The sequence below is a fragment of the Rhinopithecus roxellana genome, chromosome 10 (assembly GCF_007565055.1).
Source record: "Rhinopithecus roxellana isolate Shanxi Qingling chromosome 10, ASM756505v1, whole genome shotgun sequence".
NCBI lineage: Eukaryota > Metazoa > Chordata > Mammalia > Primates > Cercopithecidae > Rhinopithecus > Rhinopithecus roxellana.
Window position 1 is genome coordinate 38,716,680 of NC_044558.1, and position 20,415 is coordinate 38,737,094.

At 40.7% G+C, this 20,415-nt stretch overlaps 1 protein-coding gene across 1 annotated transcript in view; it reads right to left on the bottom strand.

Annotated features, from left to right (window-relative positions):
- Positions 1-20,415, bottom strand: part of TPH2 (tryptophan hydroxylase 2) — a 94,473-nt gene that overhangs the window by 71,151 nt on the left and 2,907 nt on the right. Inside the window, exons 3-5 of the mRNA XM_010370738.1 lie at positions 17,778-17,961; positions 17,569-17,669; positions 11,644-11,711 (exon numbers count right to left, since the gene is read on the bottom strand). Coding sequence (XP_010369040.1) covers positions 11,644-11,711; positions 17,569-17,669; positions 17,778-17,961 — 353 coding nt within the window. The remainder of the gene's footprint in view (positions 1-11,643; positions 11,712-17,568; positions 17,670-17,777; positions 17,962-20,415) is intronic.

Below are 20,415 nucleotides of genomic sequence, written 5' to 3' on the forward strand. Positions count from 1 at the left end.
CAACAGCCACAACAATGTATCTAACATCCATCAATATGTGCATGCTCAACATACACAAGGAGCTTGAGCTCAAAGAACTTGATACAGAAAAGAGCTAAAATTCCCAGTTGCCAATAGCAGCTAACAGTCTTGGGCCACTAGAATGAAGAGTCACAGAGGTAGAGTCTCTAAGAGCCACAGATTGAATCAGATACATCTTGCACCTCGTTTGAAAGGGACAGAACACAGTTAACTACTAGGCCCTGATCTTTTTCAGAGTGATAGATGAAGAAGCGTGATTATCCTACAGCTCATGGCCCTGTGCAAATTAATAATGGCATTCATTTATTCACCCACCCATTTCACTGTAACAATAACAACACTGTAATAGTTCATCAGGGATTATGTCATATAATGCTTATCTTACAGAGTCACTAAATGACTATTCATCTCCTCACTTAACTGTTGAAGAAACTGAGGCTTACAAATGTAATAATCTGTCCAAGATCAAACAGCTAGTAAGTAGAATAGTGGGGACTCAGATGTAGGAAGGCTAGCTCTAGAGACCCTACTCTTGACCAGTACCTATCAGTACAATGTACTGAGTACCCAAGATGGACCCAGCATCAAGGTTTGGCCTCCGTTTCCTCATTCAAAACTAAGGGAAGTAAGGCTTCTCACATCGTGAGGATCAAATGAGAGGTCATCTGTGAAACATCCTGGCCAGTGCCTAGTGCCTAACAGGTACTCCATATGGTTGGTTCTCTTCCTCCAGGTGTATAAAAATGAATAAAATTTCATCACTTCCCTGCAGGGTTGGGAACAGGTCTGGAGATGACAAAACAGCACTGTTCCACGTAAATCCATTCACCTCTCAAGAAGGACTTGTAGAAGTAATTCTAATCCTTCATGTTCATGAAAATCATTTTAAAGTAAAAATACTCATACCTCTTTCCCTGTGAAACACATTAGAATTTGGTGCAACTGTTGTCCTTGTCAGTAAGTGATACAGGACCATACTGCGTTAACGTTTTCCACAGCTGTGGGAGTCACACTGTAATCAGACAGCATCCTACTGAGGCATTCACACACATCTAAAAAACCCACCAAGCCCAAAAAGCAAAAAGGAGAAACCTTTTCCAAATCAATTTTCCCTTTTGTCTTTCTTTGCAACTCTCAGGCTCCCTTCCTTTCAGCCATTGAGCTGCGCTTCAGGTAGAGAGAAACATTTGGCATGAAAATGATTATCCCGTAAAGCTTGAAGTCTTTTAAATCCTTATAAGAACAGTGCATTTCAAATCTGCTAAGACTTCTGTAAAGAGAAGGATAACTTTATGAAAACCCAAGTCACTTAATTCGATTGGTCTTGTTTTCGACCTGTGTGTGATACCACCTATGTCAAATGGAAGTTGCTAAGCAGATTTTTTTTAAAAAGAAAAGACATGGCATCTTGGGCAGAGAAAGATATTTGAATTCTACAAGACAAGCACTCTAAAAGTCCCTAATATGACCTTCCTCAGAAACTATCCTACTCATCTGGGAAATGACCCCAGTACTACAAATATTTGGTTTTGTTCTACTTTTCAATTTACCGCTTCATTTCAGAGAAATTAAAGCATCAACAACTGGTGTTTATGCAGGAGTCACAAAGTACCCAAACAGCCACATATATTTCAGTTTCATTCAAAACCTGGGAAAGCAAATCAATGGAAGATAATGGAATGGGATAAAATTAGCTCAGTCAGGGAGAAAACATATTTGCCTTCTAAGGTGCCTCTTCTCAAAAGGGCAGAGAAAGGAAAAAAATTAAAGCTTGGTTTCACATCACAGTAGAGCCTACAATTCATCAAGGTGACTACCTGCCAATGAAATTGATGAGGAAAACATCATGAAAAAGAAAAACTTGCAACCCCCCCAGTTAAGTTTTTCCCTGTTAAGAAAGCATAACCTTCACTTCCATTCTTCCTCTACCTTCTACTTGTTATGTTTCCAATTAAGATTCGCCTATCTAAAAATAGGTAATGTGGCACTCACAACTCCTGTTAGTAATGTATTCCTTTAAGCTACATTCTGAAACCAAGCAGGATCCATAAATCATGCCTCTTCTCTCATGAAATGAGAAATGCTAAGGTCAACTGAAATTTCTGGAAAGGTGGAGAGGTAGAGCCACCCCAGTTATTTTTCTGCAAGTTGCAATAATTGCAAATGCCTCTTAGGAAAAACTCAGCATCAGTAATCCCCTAGCTCAGACACAAAGCTTAACTGTCACAGCTCCCTGCAAGCAGAAGAAACCCCAGTACGCTCAGTACTGAGCACTAGGGTGTGAGAGGCAGGGCAGCAAAACAGCTCTACTCCAAGTCTGCAGTCTACTCTTATTGGTTTCTGATCATCCATCTCTTTCTTTTTCTTTGCAGACCTATGGCTGAGTCATCTAGTGAAAGAGGAAACTGAGAAGACCTCCTAAGAAGTGAGATACTGGCTTGGAAATCCAATATGTTCATTCCAAGGCACATCCATTCCATATTTATGTATCTACTCAAATACCTTAAAATGCACTGCATGTTACCGAATCTCAGTCCCAAAGGGTTTTGTTTTGACATCATGTAGTACTTGGCGGTATAAGCAGGAAGAGGAGGGGTAAAAAAAGAAAATGCCCTTCTGTGCTTTGATGAGAATAGGTTAGCATAACCACCACTGCATGTAAAAGGAGAAAATTCTCTGTCTCTCTAATGGAGCTGAGAGAATATTCACAAGCTCACCCAAATTGAAGGTGCCTGCTGAGCTGGTGATTGCACTTTTCAAATATGCTAGTTCTCTTTTGGAGCTGTTTGTTTTAGGGTCTCTGTTTAGCTGTGTACTTACACTCAGAGCAAATGAATCACAAAGGGTGCAATTTTATAAATTAAAAAAAATCAAGAAATAAATAGGCTAGCAACTAGTGAAAACCAGAGTGACACATTCCTGGCAATTAATTTTCAAGCCCAGCCCAGCTGTGTTTATTTCCATTCATTCTATGTCTCACGAGGGTCAGGCTTTGGGTAGGAGGAGAAGAGCATGGGGCCTGGGAGAGAGGGAAAAATCACCACACAGAATGGAAACGTGCTTCTGCCATGCCAGACCCTGGCAGATGTCCCCAACAACCTGCGAGAAACAGCATGGCTTTGCAGTGTCACAGGGCTGGTTTGAGTTCTGAGTCCATAAAGTTCTAAGTGTACTGAATACTTACAAGGATTGTGCATTTCAAATATGCTGAGAATTCTGTAAGGAGAATAACTTTTACAAATGGCAAGTCACTTAGTTATGTCACTGTTATTTCCAGCTTGTGTATGAAACCACCTGTGTCAAGTGAAAGTCACTGAAGCCACTTTTTTTGTTGTTGTTCAGAAAACAAAAAAGAAAAGGGTGTGGAATTTTGAGCAGACATTTAGATTCTACCAGCGGCATTCTTGAAACCTCTAAAAGTGACCTTACTCAGAAACTATTCTGGCCATCCGGGAAATGACCCTAGTACTATAAATATTTGCTTCAGTTCTACTCTTCAATTTACTGCTCTATTTCCGAGGAATTTGAAGCATCTATACCTGATGTTTTATGCAAGTGGCACCATCAGCTGTGTAACCTTTAGTAAGTTTCTTAACGTCTCCGAAGCTCAGTTTCCTCATCTTCAGAGTGTCTACAATGATGGCACCTACCTTAAGGGCTCATTGTGAGGTTAAATGACAGAAAATCAAGTGACACATTTAACACAGTGCAGGATCTAAGAACAGGAACCTAATACGATCTGAAAATGTTAGCTGAGAGGTCAACATAATGAACATTTTTACCACCATGAGCCATTCAGGGATGAGTCCAACATAGCCCTGTTGCGAGCTTATCCTCCAGCCTTATTCTGGCTGAGACACATTGACCTGGGAAGGCCTTTGAGGGGGCAATTTTTCAGATTAAAGAAGCAAACTATATGCATGATTTATGTGAAGCTGGAAGGTCCGCTCTCACACAAACACAACTATTTTTTAAAAGTTCCTTTAACCCAGCCCATCGTGGGGCCTGAAATTCCTTAATTCAATTACTCCTTAAGATCCTTTAGAGTCTGGTGCAGTGGCTTACAACTATAATCCCAGCACTTTGGGAGGCTGAGGCAGGAGGATTGCTTGAGGCCAGAGTTCAAGACCAGCCTGGACAACATAGTGAGACCATTGTCTCTACAAAATATGAAAAATTAGCTAGATATGGTAGAACACACCTGTAGTCCCAGCAACTCAAGAGGCTGAGGTGGGAGGATCACTTGAGCCTGGGAGGTGGAGGCTGCAGTGACCCATGATCATGACACTGTGCTCCAGCCTGGGTGACCAGAGCGAGACCCTGTCTCACACACACACACACACACACACACAATCCTTTACTCATTTTAAATGAGCCTAACAATTGATTATATGAAATTGAGGAACAATTAGCTATTAACCACATGATACTAATAATCATATCTATCATAGATTTAACATCTACTTGTGCCAGTCAGCACTCTGGGTCCTGTAATCATTGCTAACCCTCCCAATCATGCAAAGTAGAGGTTGTGCCCATTTTAAGATGAGGGCATGAGAATTAGAGCGACTAGGTCACCGCCCATGACCATAGAGCTTTTAAGTGGTAGAGTGGGAATTCAAACCTAATTCTGTCTAGCTCCAAAGCCTATACATTCTGCCACATCTTCTGCTATACCGTGCTACCTCCTCTTTCATAGGGATTAGTTGTGCAGAGAGCACATTAGCACCCACTGTGGGAGAGCAGTTAAAAATGTCATAAAGAAATGAAATGGGGTCAGCCACAGTGGTTCACACCTGTAATCCTAGCACTTTGGGAGGCCAAGGCAGACAGATTGCTTGAGCCCAAGAGTCTGAGACCAGCCTGGGCAACATGGGGAAACCCCATATCTACAAAAGATACAAAAATTTGCCAGGCATGCACGGTGTGCACCTGTGGTGCCAGCTACTCAGGAGGTTGAGGCAGGAGGATCAGCTGAGCCCGGTAGGTCAAGGTTGCAGTGAGCTAAAATCACACCACTGCACTCCAGCTCAAGCAACAGAGTGCAGAGTGAGACCCTGTTTCAAATAAAGGACGGAAGGAGGGAATGAAGGAAAGAAGGAAGGGAGGGAGAAAGGGAGGGAAATGGAGCAAGTTAAATGAATGTGGTACCCATCCTCCAAGATGGTCTTCAGTGAACCCTGACTCCTGATATTCATGCCCATGTGTAATCCCTTCCCACAATGTGGCACAGTTGATCTGTGAAATTAACAGATACAGCGAGAGTGATGGTGTGTCACTTCCAATGCTAGGTTATAAAAGGCATTATAGATTTTGCCTTGCTCTCTCTTAGATCACGTGATTTGGGAGAAGCCAGCTACAATATCTTGAAGATATTCAGACTGCCTGGTAGAGAGGCCATGTTGCTAAAAACTGAGGCCTCCTGCAAACAGCCCTGTGAGTAACCATATTGGAAGCAGGTCCTCTGGCCCCAGTCAAGCCTTTGGATGATTGCTTCCCTGGTCAACAGTTTGCTTTATGAGAGACCCTAATCTAGAACCCTCCAGCTAGGCTGTTCACAAATTCTTGACACTCAGAAATTATGTGAGATAATAAATGTTTGTTGTTTTAAGGTGCTAAATTTGGGGATTATTTTTTATGTAGCAATAACTAATATAGTGTAAAAATCAGACAGAAGTCAGGATTGTACAAAAGACTTGGCCAAGGGGAGGGGAGACGGCTGGCAACCAAAGGGTAATAACATGATTTGGAGCATGAGGACAGACAAAAAGAAGAGATCATTTGAAGTGAGAAAATAACAATATTATCAAATACTTATATAGCACGTGTAGTGTTCTAAGTTTTGTTACTATATTCACTCATGTAATCCACGTAACAATCCTATAAAGTAGTACTAGATTATCCCCATTTTACAGATAAGGAAACTGAGGTACAGAAGATTTAAACAATTTGCCCAGGTCACTCAGTTAGTAAATGGTCAAGCTGGGATTCACCCCAGCAGTGCAGCTCCAACTTCTGACACATAACAACTTCACACGCTGCCTCTCAGATCTAAAAAAAAAATAGGAAACGCAGCCAAGACCTTTATGTTGTCAGGGGTCTGAGTAAAACCCCATGCCTTTGGTCTATAGTGTTTGATTCTTGTTTTAATAAGGATAATAAAGTACATTGTATAGCAATGCCTCACTTACTTCACTTAATCCTTTAAAAAAACTCCCAGGAGAGGCAGAAGAGACATTTTAATCTCCACTTTACAGAGGAGAAAAACTGAGGCTGAGTAATGTTAAGGGATGATTTGAATCCCTGAATTTGAAATCAAATGAGTTTTCTTGGCAAATTAAGGAATTTTCCAGCTGTAATTTAGGTTAGAGTTGGAAATTCTGACATGCTGAAACTCTCTTGTTTACCGTACCTATTGACAGTTGTAGTTGCCTGTTTACATTTCAGGTTCCATGGATAAAAATAAATAAATCAAAGAGGAAGTAGCCCCGTGAGAAGAACATGAGGTTCATGTGCTACCTTACTTTCAACCAGGAGTAAGTACATTCATAATAAAACACAATCACAATAATATTCAAAATCAATTTAAGCAAACAAGAGTGGCATAATTAAAGTTAGAGCTCAGGGCCTCTTTCCAAAAGAATAAGATGGATTGAAATAACTACCACCATCCCCACGAAAAATATAATTAAATTAAATATGCATGTGTATCAGTTGAGGAATAATCATTGTAACAGTCCCCAAAAGAAAAATATGTTTATTTCCAGTCAATTGAAAAAAATGTATCACTGATTGTTCCCCCAACAATATAGTAATTGTGAAGTCCACAGAAATGCAGCAAAGTTAATGCTGAGGTTCAAATATGAAGGCACCAAAGACAGAAAACTGGATAGTTTCAGACAAACCTAACAGCTACAACATCGCAGTCACAATTTCCTCTTCCTTCACATGCCATCTGCCCCCCACGCACTTTCATATCCTCTGAACTGCAAGTCTATATGCACATCACATTATCTAATCATGGAGTACTTTTTTCCTGTTTATACTAGAATTTATTTTATTTGGGCGGGGGAGGAGAGGCGTGATCTGCGTGTTAGACATTCTCTCACAGATGATTTTAGAAACAGTGTCCTCTCGATCCAGGGCGTTCATTCTCAGATCTTCTATGAAGAATGATATTTGCACTAATGAATGTTTCCTGTGCTATTATTGGTGAGGCAATTAGGCCTTCCCACACTCATGTCTGCAGGCGGCTGTGGGCCTCTGGGTAATCAATCATGTTTCTCAGCAGCACTGTCAATCAGAAGCTCGCCTGAGTGGCATCTATTGACAGTTCTCAGCATGCTGGTGCTTTCCCGTTCCCTCTCCTCTTTCGGGCTCATGGTAATACAGACTTTGAGCCTGCTGTTTCTTCATCATAGAGTGGAATTTTTTCATTTTTCTCTGCTTGTGTTTATTCTTCCCCCCTGCTTTATCCTTTCAAGAATATCACAGAAAATATAGTATTCACACGAATCCCCCAGAGGGCTTCTTGGCTGTGGTTTCAATATATATTATTCTGTATTTCATTTCTTTCCCTTCTCCTTACCTTTAGACACCTCAAACTACACCCTGTCAACCCCTATTACAACCCCAAAATATCCATACTCCATCTTTCTCTGCATTTCTGACCACATGTTCGACTTCTTCTCATTGTCCAGAAAGTCTTAACTAATTATCAGCAGGGAAGGGAATCAAATTGTTCTCCCTGTCAGCATGGTCCCTAATTTTATCACCAAACTATATTTGTGAGGACCACATATGCCGGATTTTTCAAAACGACCCCAACCTCAAATGATCTATTTCTTGGACAAAGTGGTTCTAAATGTCAGTTTGGAAAATCAGGTTGTTGCACACTTAAATGAGATTATTTGAAGTAATTATGGTATTCACATCATTCTCCTTCATGCACTCAGAAAACCATCAGCACTAGAAAAAGACCTATTTCAATTAGAAACTGCATCCCTGTTTCCTGTAAACTGAAGGGAAACCTTACCTGCTACACGGCAGCCTGGAGACAACTGCGAAGGCCCACTTGGAATTTGTTAGTGTCTGTGCCCCACCCCCGCCAGCACCACAGCAGGCACATGAGCCCACAAGTGACACACAGGACTGTCTCTCTCTTATCCATCCTCAAACTCATACTCAGAGAAACCTTAGCAATGACGGCATACAGGGCATTAAGGAATGATCCTTGGTTCTACTTCCCACAAGTCCTGGGTTCGTGCTTTCCTGATTTAACTACCTTTGGTAGGCACCTTCCTTGGTCCATCCACTCGCAAGAAGTACTGGCAATCTGTTATTAGTATTTTGGCAGCTTCCCATGTGCAGGAAAAAAAAAAAAAAAAAAGCAGGGAAAAGGGGGTGGGGAGGAATATGACCGCTTTTTATGAAATCTCTCTGTAAAGAGGAATGTAGGTCAACACAAAATGCTTCTGTATATGCAACAGCCCTTCAATGGGAAACTAAACAGTTTCTTCCAAGAATGTTTTGAGCTACGTTATTTGATAAAATGGCACATAAACAATGGTATCAACATCACTAAAGAAGAAAACAGTAGGTCCACTGGAAATGGAAGACAGCCTGTGGAAAAGGTTGGGGGAGGTGTGTTAAACTTAATAATGTAAGTGACATTTATAATCATTGGTCATGTGTTGGACTCTGTGTGAGGCACAGCACATGCATTCTCTGTTTTAGTCCTTACTACAACCCTTTGAAATGGGTCCTATTGTTGGGCACACTTCCCAGATGAAGCAGCCATGGCACAATGAGGTTGCACACCCAGCTCGGAGCAGTGGAGTGCATACAAGCCCAGACTGTTGGAGGCCAATGCCCCAGTTTTTAAGCCTGCTGTTATCCTGTCTAGTCAGTCTGGGCTCAGCACCATCCAGGGGAGAGGGGTATAATGTCCTGGATTCTAAACTCTCTTAGGTAAATATCCTTTGCTTTGACTCTGCATCCACCAAGTAGCCTAAGGTTATAATCTGCCCTCCTCTGCTATCATGACTATAAGGATGGTTTTGTGAGTCCTTTGAGGGTTGTTTCTCACTATAAAATGATGAATTGGCCATTTCCTGGCTCTCTTGGCCTCCTGAACATTCAGTTACCAAGAGTCAAGCCCCTTGAACCTTAGCACTCCCCAGCCCTCCAAACTGGGTCCAGATCCTGGAATGCCCCAGCTCCATCCAGCCCTCTTTTATATAAATGTCCATCAATTTCTCCAATTTCTATTTTTTTCCTACAGATATCACACCTTCATTTTACTCTTTAGCTATGCAAAGGTGGCAAATGCAAAATCTTGTTAACCCTTTGAGAACCTCGCTCTACATCATTTTGACTATATGCTCATTTTCTGTCCTCTCCATATAAATACGTTTTCTTTAAAACCAAATCACTCCTCATTATCAAAGTTCCATGAAACTAGTTGACTCATATATTCTACTTGTATCACCACAACATCAGCTTGCCTTTGTTCAGCTTTTGAATTCTATCAAGAAGAAATAAGTAACACTTGAGCTAGTCCCTTAGTCTTGGCTCACTGCAACCTCCGCCTCCCAGGTTCAAGCGATTCTCCTGCCTCAGCCTCCCGAGTAGCTGGGATTACATGCAATTGCCACCACGCCTGGTTAATTTTGTATTTTCAGTAGAGACAGGTTTTCTCCATGTTGGTCAGGCTGGTGTGGAACTCCTGACCTCAGGTGATCTGCCTGCCTCAGCCTCCCAAAGTACTGGGATTACAGGCATGAGTCACCGCACCCAGCTGAAATCATGTCATTTTATACACACACACACATGTACACGCACACATATATAAAACATATAGCATCCACATATGAAATACATTTTCTGGCCAAACACAGTGACTCACACCTATAATCCCAATAGTTTGGGAGGCCAAGGCAGGAGTTTCACTTGAGCCCAGGAGTTTGAGAACAGTCAGGGCAACACAGCAAAACCCTGTCAAAAATAAAAAAAGTAAATTTAAAAAATTAGTTGGGCATGGTGGCACACACCTGTAGTCCCAGCTACTCAGGAGGCAGACTGAGTGACAAAGCAATCTACTTTATCTAAGGGAAAAGGCTCTGCCAGGCATTGAGCTTCTACCATGTGCTGGCAGGTCATGCTACAAAGAAACTGCCCTGCCCACACCCCCTCTAAGGATCTACCTATACAGTCATGACCTGATTCCCCAGAAGAAGTCTGTGGACCAGGGGGAGCCAATCACAAGGCTCACAGCCATTATCAGGGCCTGAGGTGAAAACGTGAGCTCAGCTGCTCAGAGTCCTCTCTTGGCAATTTAATCAGAAAACACTGGGAGATGGGGCTAGAGGGGTGGTGGTACTGAGGGTAAGAAGGGAGCCTGAGGTTGGGCTTGGGCTAGGGCAAGTGCATGCTGATATTGCAAGGTATGGAAAGTCACAGTAGAGAGGGGAAGGAAGGTGCTTAGAACAGAGGAGATAAGAATAGGCACATGTGAAATGGCATGTGCCATGTGGTCCTGGTTTTTAAGAATATGGTTTTCCTAAATGTGGTGGAGAAAGGATGAAGGATGCCTGGGACTTGGGAGGATGAAGGGAAGAGCACCTAAGCATCAAAGGAAGCTAGGGATGCCCAGTGAGAGGTGGGATGAAGAATCTTCTCATCTGTCTTAAGCACCTGTGTGTCAAATTCCTTTTTATAAATAAAGCCCATACTGAGACCCTCTATAATGTACATAATGTCCTAAACTTTCACCAATGACAAATTTTCCTCTCAGGACAGTAAGTTTCACACCTATTCTCAATTGGGGTAGGATGAATCTTTCCCTTACGAGGTATGGATTTACATTTTGTTCTGATGACAAGTTTCCTGTAGCTGATCACATACCAGACAGAGGAAAGAGAGCATTGTGATGATCTGTGAGTTATACTAGCTTGAGTAGAACAAACACAGGCCTAACCACCACTGCATTTTTCTAAACGTGGCCTACAGTCAACATACAACATCACAAACACATCCTGTCACTGCCACATAGCATCATGTACTATGCACAGTTCTCACCCTGAAAAGTGAGGTCCTCCTCTTCCATCCCAACCCTGGTCTGGGAATGAGTGTGAAACTCCTTCATAACCCCTGCATTTTACAGGAAATTTTCCTCTCCATGTAAAGCAAGCACATGTCTTTTCTATTATGACTCCTTAAATGAGCCCTTTCACCATTCTTGCTGAATCCTCTACTTTCATTGGGAAAGCAGGAGATTGAAGGGGGTTACTGAAAAGTCAAGGCTAAAGTAAAATTAAAATGAAAACACAGTTTCTGAGACCTGCAGAGTGCACAGAAATGGTCTTTGTCTTGATGGAGCTGGGAACACAATGGTGTAAATGTAGCTCTTGGCATGTGGCCCGCAGGTCTCATTATTTTACAATTATACCCAGATGTCAAACATCAATGTTGGCATTTAGAGCCTACAGAGTTGGTGAGTGTTTAAAATGGTTCACGCCTGCCTTCTGCAAAAGTTAAAGTGAAGAGATGACAGGTTTGTTTAACCCAGCATGTGTTTTTCCTAACTAGCCAGTGACAAGCAAGAGTTATACAGGTACTTACTATTTATAACCCATGGCCACATCCACAAAATACTTTCTTCTCTGTCGATAGACATTGTCCTTAAATCCCTTAAACACAAAAGAGATTAAGTTATTTAACAAAGTGCTGAAAATTAGCTGCAGAAGACCTAAAAGAAAATCACTGTGGTGTTTATTCAGTGTTCAATTCATATGTAAATCTTATCCTAGGATGGCCATCTTGATGACACACTCAGAAACAAATTGGGCTTACAGTAAAACCTCATTAAATTGGGGCTGTACTAATTTAGGATGTGTGGCAATTCAGGCTAAAGTTTACCTTCCTTTCCACTAAGTAAGCAGAATGACTTAGTTGAGCAAGTTGATATTGTGAACAATACCTTTAGGTTTTCAAATATCATTTGCATGTAATTGATCTTAATCACAAATTAATCCTATTCTATTCCTTAAAACAGATCCCTTTAACATGATTATTCAGTGACTTAACCTAATTTTAATTGCTTTGTATAAATAACTAATAAATGTGACATTTATTATAAATTCTATCATTTAGAATAATCAACACATTCCCAAATCAGTATGAATTAAGGAGGTTTTGCTGTATTTTATGACTACGGCCACATAATGCAAAATCGATTTTAGGGAATTCATGCACAGGATAGCAGCCTAGCACCATTCCACTCTGACTTCCTACAATTCTAGTTAGTCTTAGCCAACTTCAAGATTTTTATCCATCATCATCCACTTGGGAAATTAAACATTATGTCTGTCATTTTTCAGTCAAGTGAAATCCTTCAGAGAGGACTTCCTGGTTTACTCAAAAATCTCTCCTCTTGTCAACAGACTTTCCATTTTCCTTTCCTTGAAGAACTTTCAGACAATCAATTCTTTCCAGGGTTGTTTCTTCCAGCTGTTGGAAGCTCGGAAGGAATTGTTGCAATTTGACTCCTACCTCTACAGCCCTGCAAACTGGAAGGATAACCAGGAAGCAAGGGCTTACTAAGAATGGAGGCCAGGCAAGGAGACAAGCCACTGGGATCATGGCATTCGAGAGTGAAAGAACAGGGTGAGGCCCACAAAGGCCTAGACTACCTCTGCTGAACCTAAGACAGTTCTGCAAGATGGGCTGCCCAAGAGAGCCTCAAACTCATTAGCAAATTGCCCCTCGCTTGCCTGGCTGAAGAGAACTGGCCTCGAGGCTAGAAATCTTCACAGGGCTATCTGCTGGACAGAAGTGAAGAACTTCCATTGTCAACAACCTTTCTTTCAGGAATGACAAGAGAATTACTAAGAGGAGGAGACAGAAGATGCCCTGAGACCGCCTTAACACCATGTAGAAATGAAGTATCCTCTGTCCAAGAAACTAGCACTTTCTTTTACTGTGAATTGGGAGTTTTTAAACTGGGGTTCATAGACAGGCTTGTGAAGTCCTAAAATGTCTATATAAAAAAATTTACAAAATAGTTACCACTGTCCTTGAAGTTTGGGTATTTGGTAAAAATAATAATAATAATAATAAAATAAATAGTTACCACGTTCACAAATAGATCTGTGCCCTTTAAAAAAGGAGTCTCCGGCTATAGAGGGTAGATGCAGTCATGCTAGAAAGTACTTGTTTCAACACTCACTAGTAAAACTACTTGAGATGGTAAAACCAAAGAATTCCAAGCACCTTTATTATTCAAAAAGAAAACAGGCCATGACAGAAGGAAAAGCGTCCTGTGAAAAGCATAACATCTGTTCCCTGGCTCCTGCCAGACTGGACACCATGGTAACAGCATCATAATCTGCTGGGCCTCCTGAAGAATCTCAACTGCCTCTCTTCTGCAAACACCTGCACCTTTTCCAAGCACGCAAGAGAGTGATTTACTCATCATGCCTCATTAGCTTAGTGTGGCAGTGATTACGCAAATGTTGTGGGCGATCCAGAACTTCCTGGATTGAACCATGTACTGGCAAAGTAAAACAGGGACGCTAGCTGCACTAGTAGTGACAGAGAAACAGCATTCCTTGGCCATCCATTCTGAACTGAAGCCAGGGATAAGGTTACTGGATAAAATACAGGGCACTCAGTTAAATTTGAATTTCAGATAAACAACAAATAATCTTTTTAGTATAAATATGTTCCAAATATTGCATGGGACATACTTATACCCCAAAACTATTCCTTATTTATCTGAAACTCAAATTTAACTGGGCATGCTAGATATTTATTTGCTCAATCTGGCAACCCTAGCACCCAGAGAGAACCCACCCTCCCTCTCTCAATTTAAATCAAAGGAAATTGAAGACCCAGCCTGAACTCCAAAGTGCTCAGCTAAATTTCTGTTGACACTCAAGTAGCTATCCCAAATAGGTCAACTGTATTAGAATATTAGAATCACCTGGGAGCTTTAAAAAATACATCAAACCTGGCCACATTCCCAGAGGCCCTGGCATCAGTACTTTTTAATTCTCCACACGTGATTTGAATGGAAAGCTAAGGATGAGAATCACTGAGCTAGAACATTAATTAAGACATTAGTTCTCAAACTTTAGATCTCATCAGGGTCTCCTGCAGATACTTTTAAATGCAGATCCCTGGGCCATCCCTGAAAGTTCTGACTCAGTAGGCTTCAGATGAGCATCAAGATATTGTACTTTTAACACCTTATGAGTGAACCTTGAACCCCACTTTGAAAGACCTTCCCAGTCTAGATGCTGGCTCCTCAAAATGTGGTCCCCAGACTCTCTGGTGCAAGCCTTATTTGGGAGATCACCAGAAATACAGAATCCCAGGCCCTACTGAATCATTGTCTGATTTAAAAATGATCTCGGGAAAAAATTTTTGCAATCTACTCATCTGACAAAGGGCTAATATCCAGAACCTATAAAGAACTCAAACAAATTTACAAGAAAAAAAACAAACAACCCCATCAAAAAGTGGGCAAAGGATATGAACAGACATTTCCCAAAAGAAGACATGCATACAGCCAACAGACACATGAAAAAATGCTCATCATCACTGGCCATCAGAGAAATGGGAATCAAAACCACAATGAGATACCATCTCACACCAGTTAGAATGGCAATCATTAAAAAGTCAGGAAACAACAGGTGCTGGAGAGGATGTGGAGAAATAGGAACACTTTTACACTGTTGGTGGGATTGTAAACTAGTTCAACCATTGTGGAAAACAGTATAGCGATTCCTCAAGGATCTAGAACTAGAAATACCATATGACCCAGCCATCCCACTACTGGGGATATACCCAAAGGATTATAAATCATGCTGCTATAAAGACACATGCACACAGATGTTTATTACAGCACTATTCACAATAGCAAAGACTTGGAATCAACCCAAATGTCCATCAGTGACAGACTGGATTAAGAAAATGTGGCACATATACACCATGGAATACTATGCAGCCATAAAAAAGGATGAGTTTGTGTCCTTTGTAGGGACATGGATGCAGCTGGAAACCATCATTCTCAGCAAACTATCGCAAGAACAGAAAACCAAACACCACATGTTCTCACTCATAGGTGGGAATCGAACAATGAGATCACTTGGACTCGGGAAGGGGAACATCACACACCAGGGTCTATTATGGGGAGGGGGGAGGGGAGAGGGATGGTATTGGGAGTTATACCTGATGTAAATGACAAGTTGATGGGTGCTGACGAGTTGATGGGTGCAGCACACCAACATGGCACAGGTATACATATGTAACAAACCTCCATGTTGTGCACATGTACCCTAGAACTTAAAGTATAATAATAATAATTTAAAAAAATGATCTCAAAGGTGATTTGTTTGCCCCTTGAAGTTTGAAAGACACTGACCTACATATTTAACCCTTTCTAGGGAGCCTCAGCAACCTTACTCTTATATTCCAAGCCTCTTCTGAAGTACCCTATCACAAGGGTCCCTGTGTTTGTCTCAGGACTGGGATTATTCCCAGGCATAAAAAGTGCTTAGACAATTTTTCCATCCTCATCAAACAACTTACGAAAACACCAATTTGCCAATATTACATTCTGTATAATGAACATTTGGTGTGCTCATAAAAGAAATATATGTGGTTTAAAAAATGACAAGAGAGGGGATTGCTAAGTACTTGCAATTATTTCTAGTGGCTGCACAGAAAATAAGAGAAGGTATCATAAGGTGGGTATAATTAGGAGTAATGGAATAAAATTAAGCACAGGAAAATTTATGCTGGGTATTGAAATAAATTTTTTCTCAGCAAGGTCAGTGGTTCCTATGGTTGTTCCATTAAAATGGCTGAACTCCTTTCTCCAGGTTGAGTAATTTTCAAACTAGACTAAGGGGAGTATTTGGAAATAGGAGGTTATCAAAAATCCTTTACCGTCCAGGCATTGATCTGGATGATTTAATACAGCATTTCTATTTCTGGAATTAAGCATTTACTCTTGCCAAATGCTTTCCAGTTGTTTTATTAACTAGGCTTTTCAAACACCCCTTCGAGGTCAATAACAATTTTATTTCCACTTTTTACATGAAGAACTTGAGGTGCAGAGGTAAAGGGACTTGGCCAAGGTCATTCTGCAAGTTAACAGCTGGTGTCTGTGCAGCCTGGGTACTGCTTAACTGCTAAGTCAGGTTCCTGTGCTAATTCTGATGCCTTCTGGAAGTTGAGAGAGGGGGAAGATAACAATGGGTGATTATTAAAGCCATTTTTAATGTTTTTCTAATGTTCAGAGGCCTTACATGTGAATTACTAGAAAATATTCTGAAATTTTAGGCTATGTTAGCAAATATAACACATTGTTTCTTTGAGAGAATTTTTGAAAATAATGCAGTTGAATTAGGTCTGTTTGACCATTTGTTTGAATGGTATATTTGAATTGGTCTGAGTGGGTATATTATGTCAAATGACTGGTTTAATTGAAAACTTCTCTAGTGTTAAAGCTGTCACAGTTTCCTTTAAAACAGAGGTTCTCAAACTTAAGGGTGGACTTATTAAAACAAATTCCCACATGATACTGACACTGCTGATGTTGGGGTCACACTTAGAGAGCCACTGTGCAGAGTAGAGCCACACTGTCAAATCCCCGTATTTCCTCTGTTTAAACAGCAAGGAATGTCTGTAAACTATTACCTGCAGACCACAGAGACGTCCCGTAAGCATTAGTGATCTGCTTGGGTTTTACTCTTTTGTCTGTCCATTTTTAGACAAGGGGCACCGAGGGAGGGAAAAATGCCTGTAATGAATAGGTGCATTGCTTACTTCTCCCAGACTATTAACTGTACTTCACTCTGGCCATAAAGAAGTTCCAGGTCTCTTGTGTTAAATAAAAACTGATGTAAAGGTGGGAAGGGGAGAATAATGGGAAATGCTTACCCAAGTATCATATTTCTTTAAAGATGGTCATTTTTATTGGAGTAGAGGAAAGAATGATGGTAGATAGATTCAGGGTAGATGTGGGAAGAGATATGTCTTCCATCATAGCCTTTATTCTAAAACCCTCTGCCTTTCCATTGAGACTGAAGTCAACTACATTACTCTACTCCTAACTACCTCCAGTCAAGGAAAATAGCAGGAAGAATTTTATTCTCTCACTGAGCCCCTTAATACCTAGTCCTCCCTAGTTTCCCAGAGGCGTGATCAATTTCAGCTCATCGTTTTTCCAAGGGTCACCATCTGCAAGTATATTTCAGGCTGTCTAATTCCACAGAAATATTCTCCAAGTTTTAGAATCTCCTCCTCTATCCAACCCTTTTAAAAATAAATGCTATGTGAAAATACCATCCTTCTAACCTGCTTCCAGTCAACATGCGTACAGGGAAGCTTTATCATTTGGAAGTCTGCTCTCAGTTATGGGGAATAAATAATAAATTGTTCTATAATAAAGTATTGCAGCATAGAACATGGCACACTGCCTGTCACGTGGGTGGAGCTGAGAGAGCATGTGAGAAATAGATTTTACTGGACACTTACTGGGTGGTCGGCATCAAGCTCAGAACCATACATGAGAACTCTGTGAGAACATTTGTCTAACTCAGAGATCTTCCGAGGGAACCAGGGCACATCCTCTAGCTCTGTTGAAAACAGTGCAGGTTCAAAAATATTAGTTCACAGACTGTGTTTTCCCATTTGCAATATTTGTCAGATTTCAAAATTACCCAACAAGCTAAGACCACCCTTGCCTTCTTCCTCTGTCCAGATATTCTCTGGAGGATTCAGCGTCACAATAGTGGTTTGAAATTTCAGCAACTGAATGAGCTCATTGAATTCTGTTTTCCCACACTCACAGTCCACAAAGATTTCAACCTCAGAACTTCTTCGCCGAGATTTCCTGGATTCAATATGAACCATGTGGACACGTTTTTCCTGTGGAAACATGACCATCTCAAAATCACCTTCAGGGAACAATAAAAGGAATGCCATCAGCTTTTCTTGTTCACATCTTAAGCAAGGTGCCAAGTACCCATGCAAGAGGAAGAGACAATCTCTTTGTTCTTTGAATAAAACTTGGAAATGTTTCCAACCATTATTTCTGTTAATAAAAAAATCTATATATTCATACTTCTGTGTATAGATTGTCCTGCCTCATAAAAAACAGAAGGGGCATTTAAAATATAAACTGGCCCTATAAAATGAACATCATCGTTTCCCAGAGACTGGTACACATCCCATAGGTGGCACGTGATTATTTGGGGAAAAACGTATTTATTGCATTATCATGTAATAATCCATATTTATATGTTTCTGAAAAACATAACTAAAACTGAAACCCCTAATATAAAGTTTTCTTTTAAAATAAACAGAGTTTTAAAATAGCCTTTTAGAAATAACCGTTTATAATCTTTTTATAAGTAAATAGTACAAATGGCAAGCAGAAATTTGGGAGGTGGCATGAAAATGACTGAGGCTTGGGAAACACTAGCCAAACTGTAATCCATGTGGTAGAAAAAGAAATAGGAGCAAGATAAGTAGTCAAGAGAGGATCTCTGAAGGCAAAAGGAAAACAAACAACTTAGGCAATTGTGAGGAGGGTGAAGAAAAGGTAAAAAATAATGATAATAACCCCTAAATGGGATCACTTAATAATTGTTCTCTTTTGGCAATCTTCAAACTAGCTTCAACCAAGGATGTGTTGCTGCAACTATCAATCTATGATGGATCTCAGAGATAAGGGCAGTGATTTAATATTTAAAAATCAGGTTAGAATTTCCCCCAGTGATGTGTTCTTCATTTCCTCTAGGTTAATTGAAGACTCTGTTCTCTCCATCACAACCCACCTCCAAATAAGCAGACATTTTCTCACTCCAGATGATACACTGTGATTACCCGCACAATTCCTGATACGATCCTAGATGATCTCAGAATTTTCAGCATAAGAGCAGGATAGGTAGTTTCCAGTGCCAGAATAGTATCAAATCAAACAGCACCCTCTCCTATATAAAGAAACTAGTCTTGTGACTACGAAACTAAACGTTCTATTTCTGTTTTTATTAACCTTTACAATAATGTCATATTTTCTCAACTGGCTGATAATAACATTAAGTTCAAGGTCCAAGAGACTTCACATACATTGTGTCACTTTGGGCTTTTAATGACCTTTGGTTGAAGCAGAGTAGATATTTTTAGGGGAACTGAGGTCCAGATGGGTTAAATGGTTTAGCTAAGGTCCAGTGACTAGCTGATGGCAGAGTGAAAACTCAGGGCTGCTAACTCCTTCTCCAGGAATTTATCCACTGCACCCAGCTATCTAATTGAATTGGCCTGCCTTTGGCACTGTATGGACACAGCCTTGGATGACATAATTATCTGTAAAATATTTCCTCAGATTTCCATTACCACTGTTTATGGTGCCTGATCTTTCTTCAAGGTCAAAAGAGAACAAGAAATGATTTGCCAAATCAGGCTGCTAATTCCCCTGCTATGATCATCATAGAGGCATCATAATAATGCCTCATAGTTATACACTTTACAAAGCACTTTCACTCATATTATGTCGTCCCAGCAATCCTGTTAGGTAGGAATTATTATTGCAATTTTACAAATAAAGAAATTGAACCTAGGAAGCAGCTAGTGTTTAGCCAAACCAGGAGAACACAGGTCTGAATCCCCTGACTGCAATTCCAGCTATCTTTCCAGTGCACTAGCAGCCCAAGGCATCATGCAGAGCCAGGCTCCTTATCTTACAGCTCTCATCAACAGCCACTGCCCCCAAACAAAATGCATTTTGTAAGGGAGGGTGCTTGCTGAAGGGTAGAGAAACCATTAGGTACATGCTGGCAAGAACACAACAACTTTTCTGGGCTCTTCCAGCCTCACCCCTAACCAGGATCTTTCTTGAGGGTTCAAACTACAGATTTGGGCCTGAGAAGATGCTACAACATTTCTATAAGATAAGGGAAGAGCTAGCCCCACAATGTATAATATAAGGAGAGTGACTCATCTTCACAAAAAGATACATTAAAACACATAAACAATGAGGCTTAGGGGAATACCGAGTGCCTATACTCATGTATCTCACTTTTTTCGTAATAAACGTGCTCCTAGGACATGTGTAAGTTCAAATGTGAACAAATCAAATTAAGCTGCAGGCTCTTGCTACTTAAGATACCCTGTTTGGCTCCTCTTGTGTTTTCATTTTCAGGTGGAAAGCTCACATTTTTGAAGTACTGACCTCCTAACCTGGCAATAGTCTTCAGAGTTCCTAACAAGCTAACTGCGTTAATAAGCCACAGCTTATACAATTCTGCTTATTTCATTGCTTGACAGACAAACCTCCCTTTTAAAGTCTCTTGCAGTTTGGTTCCTTCGAAACTTTCACCA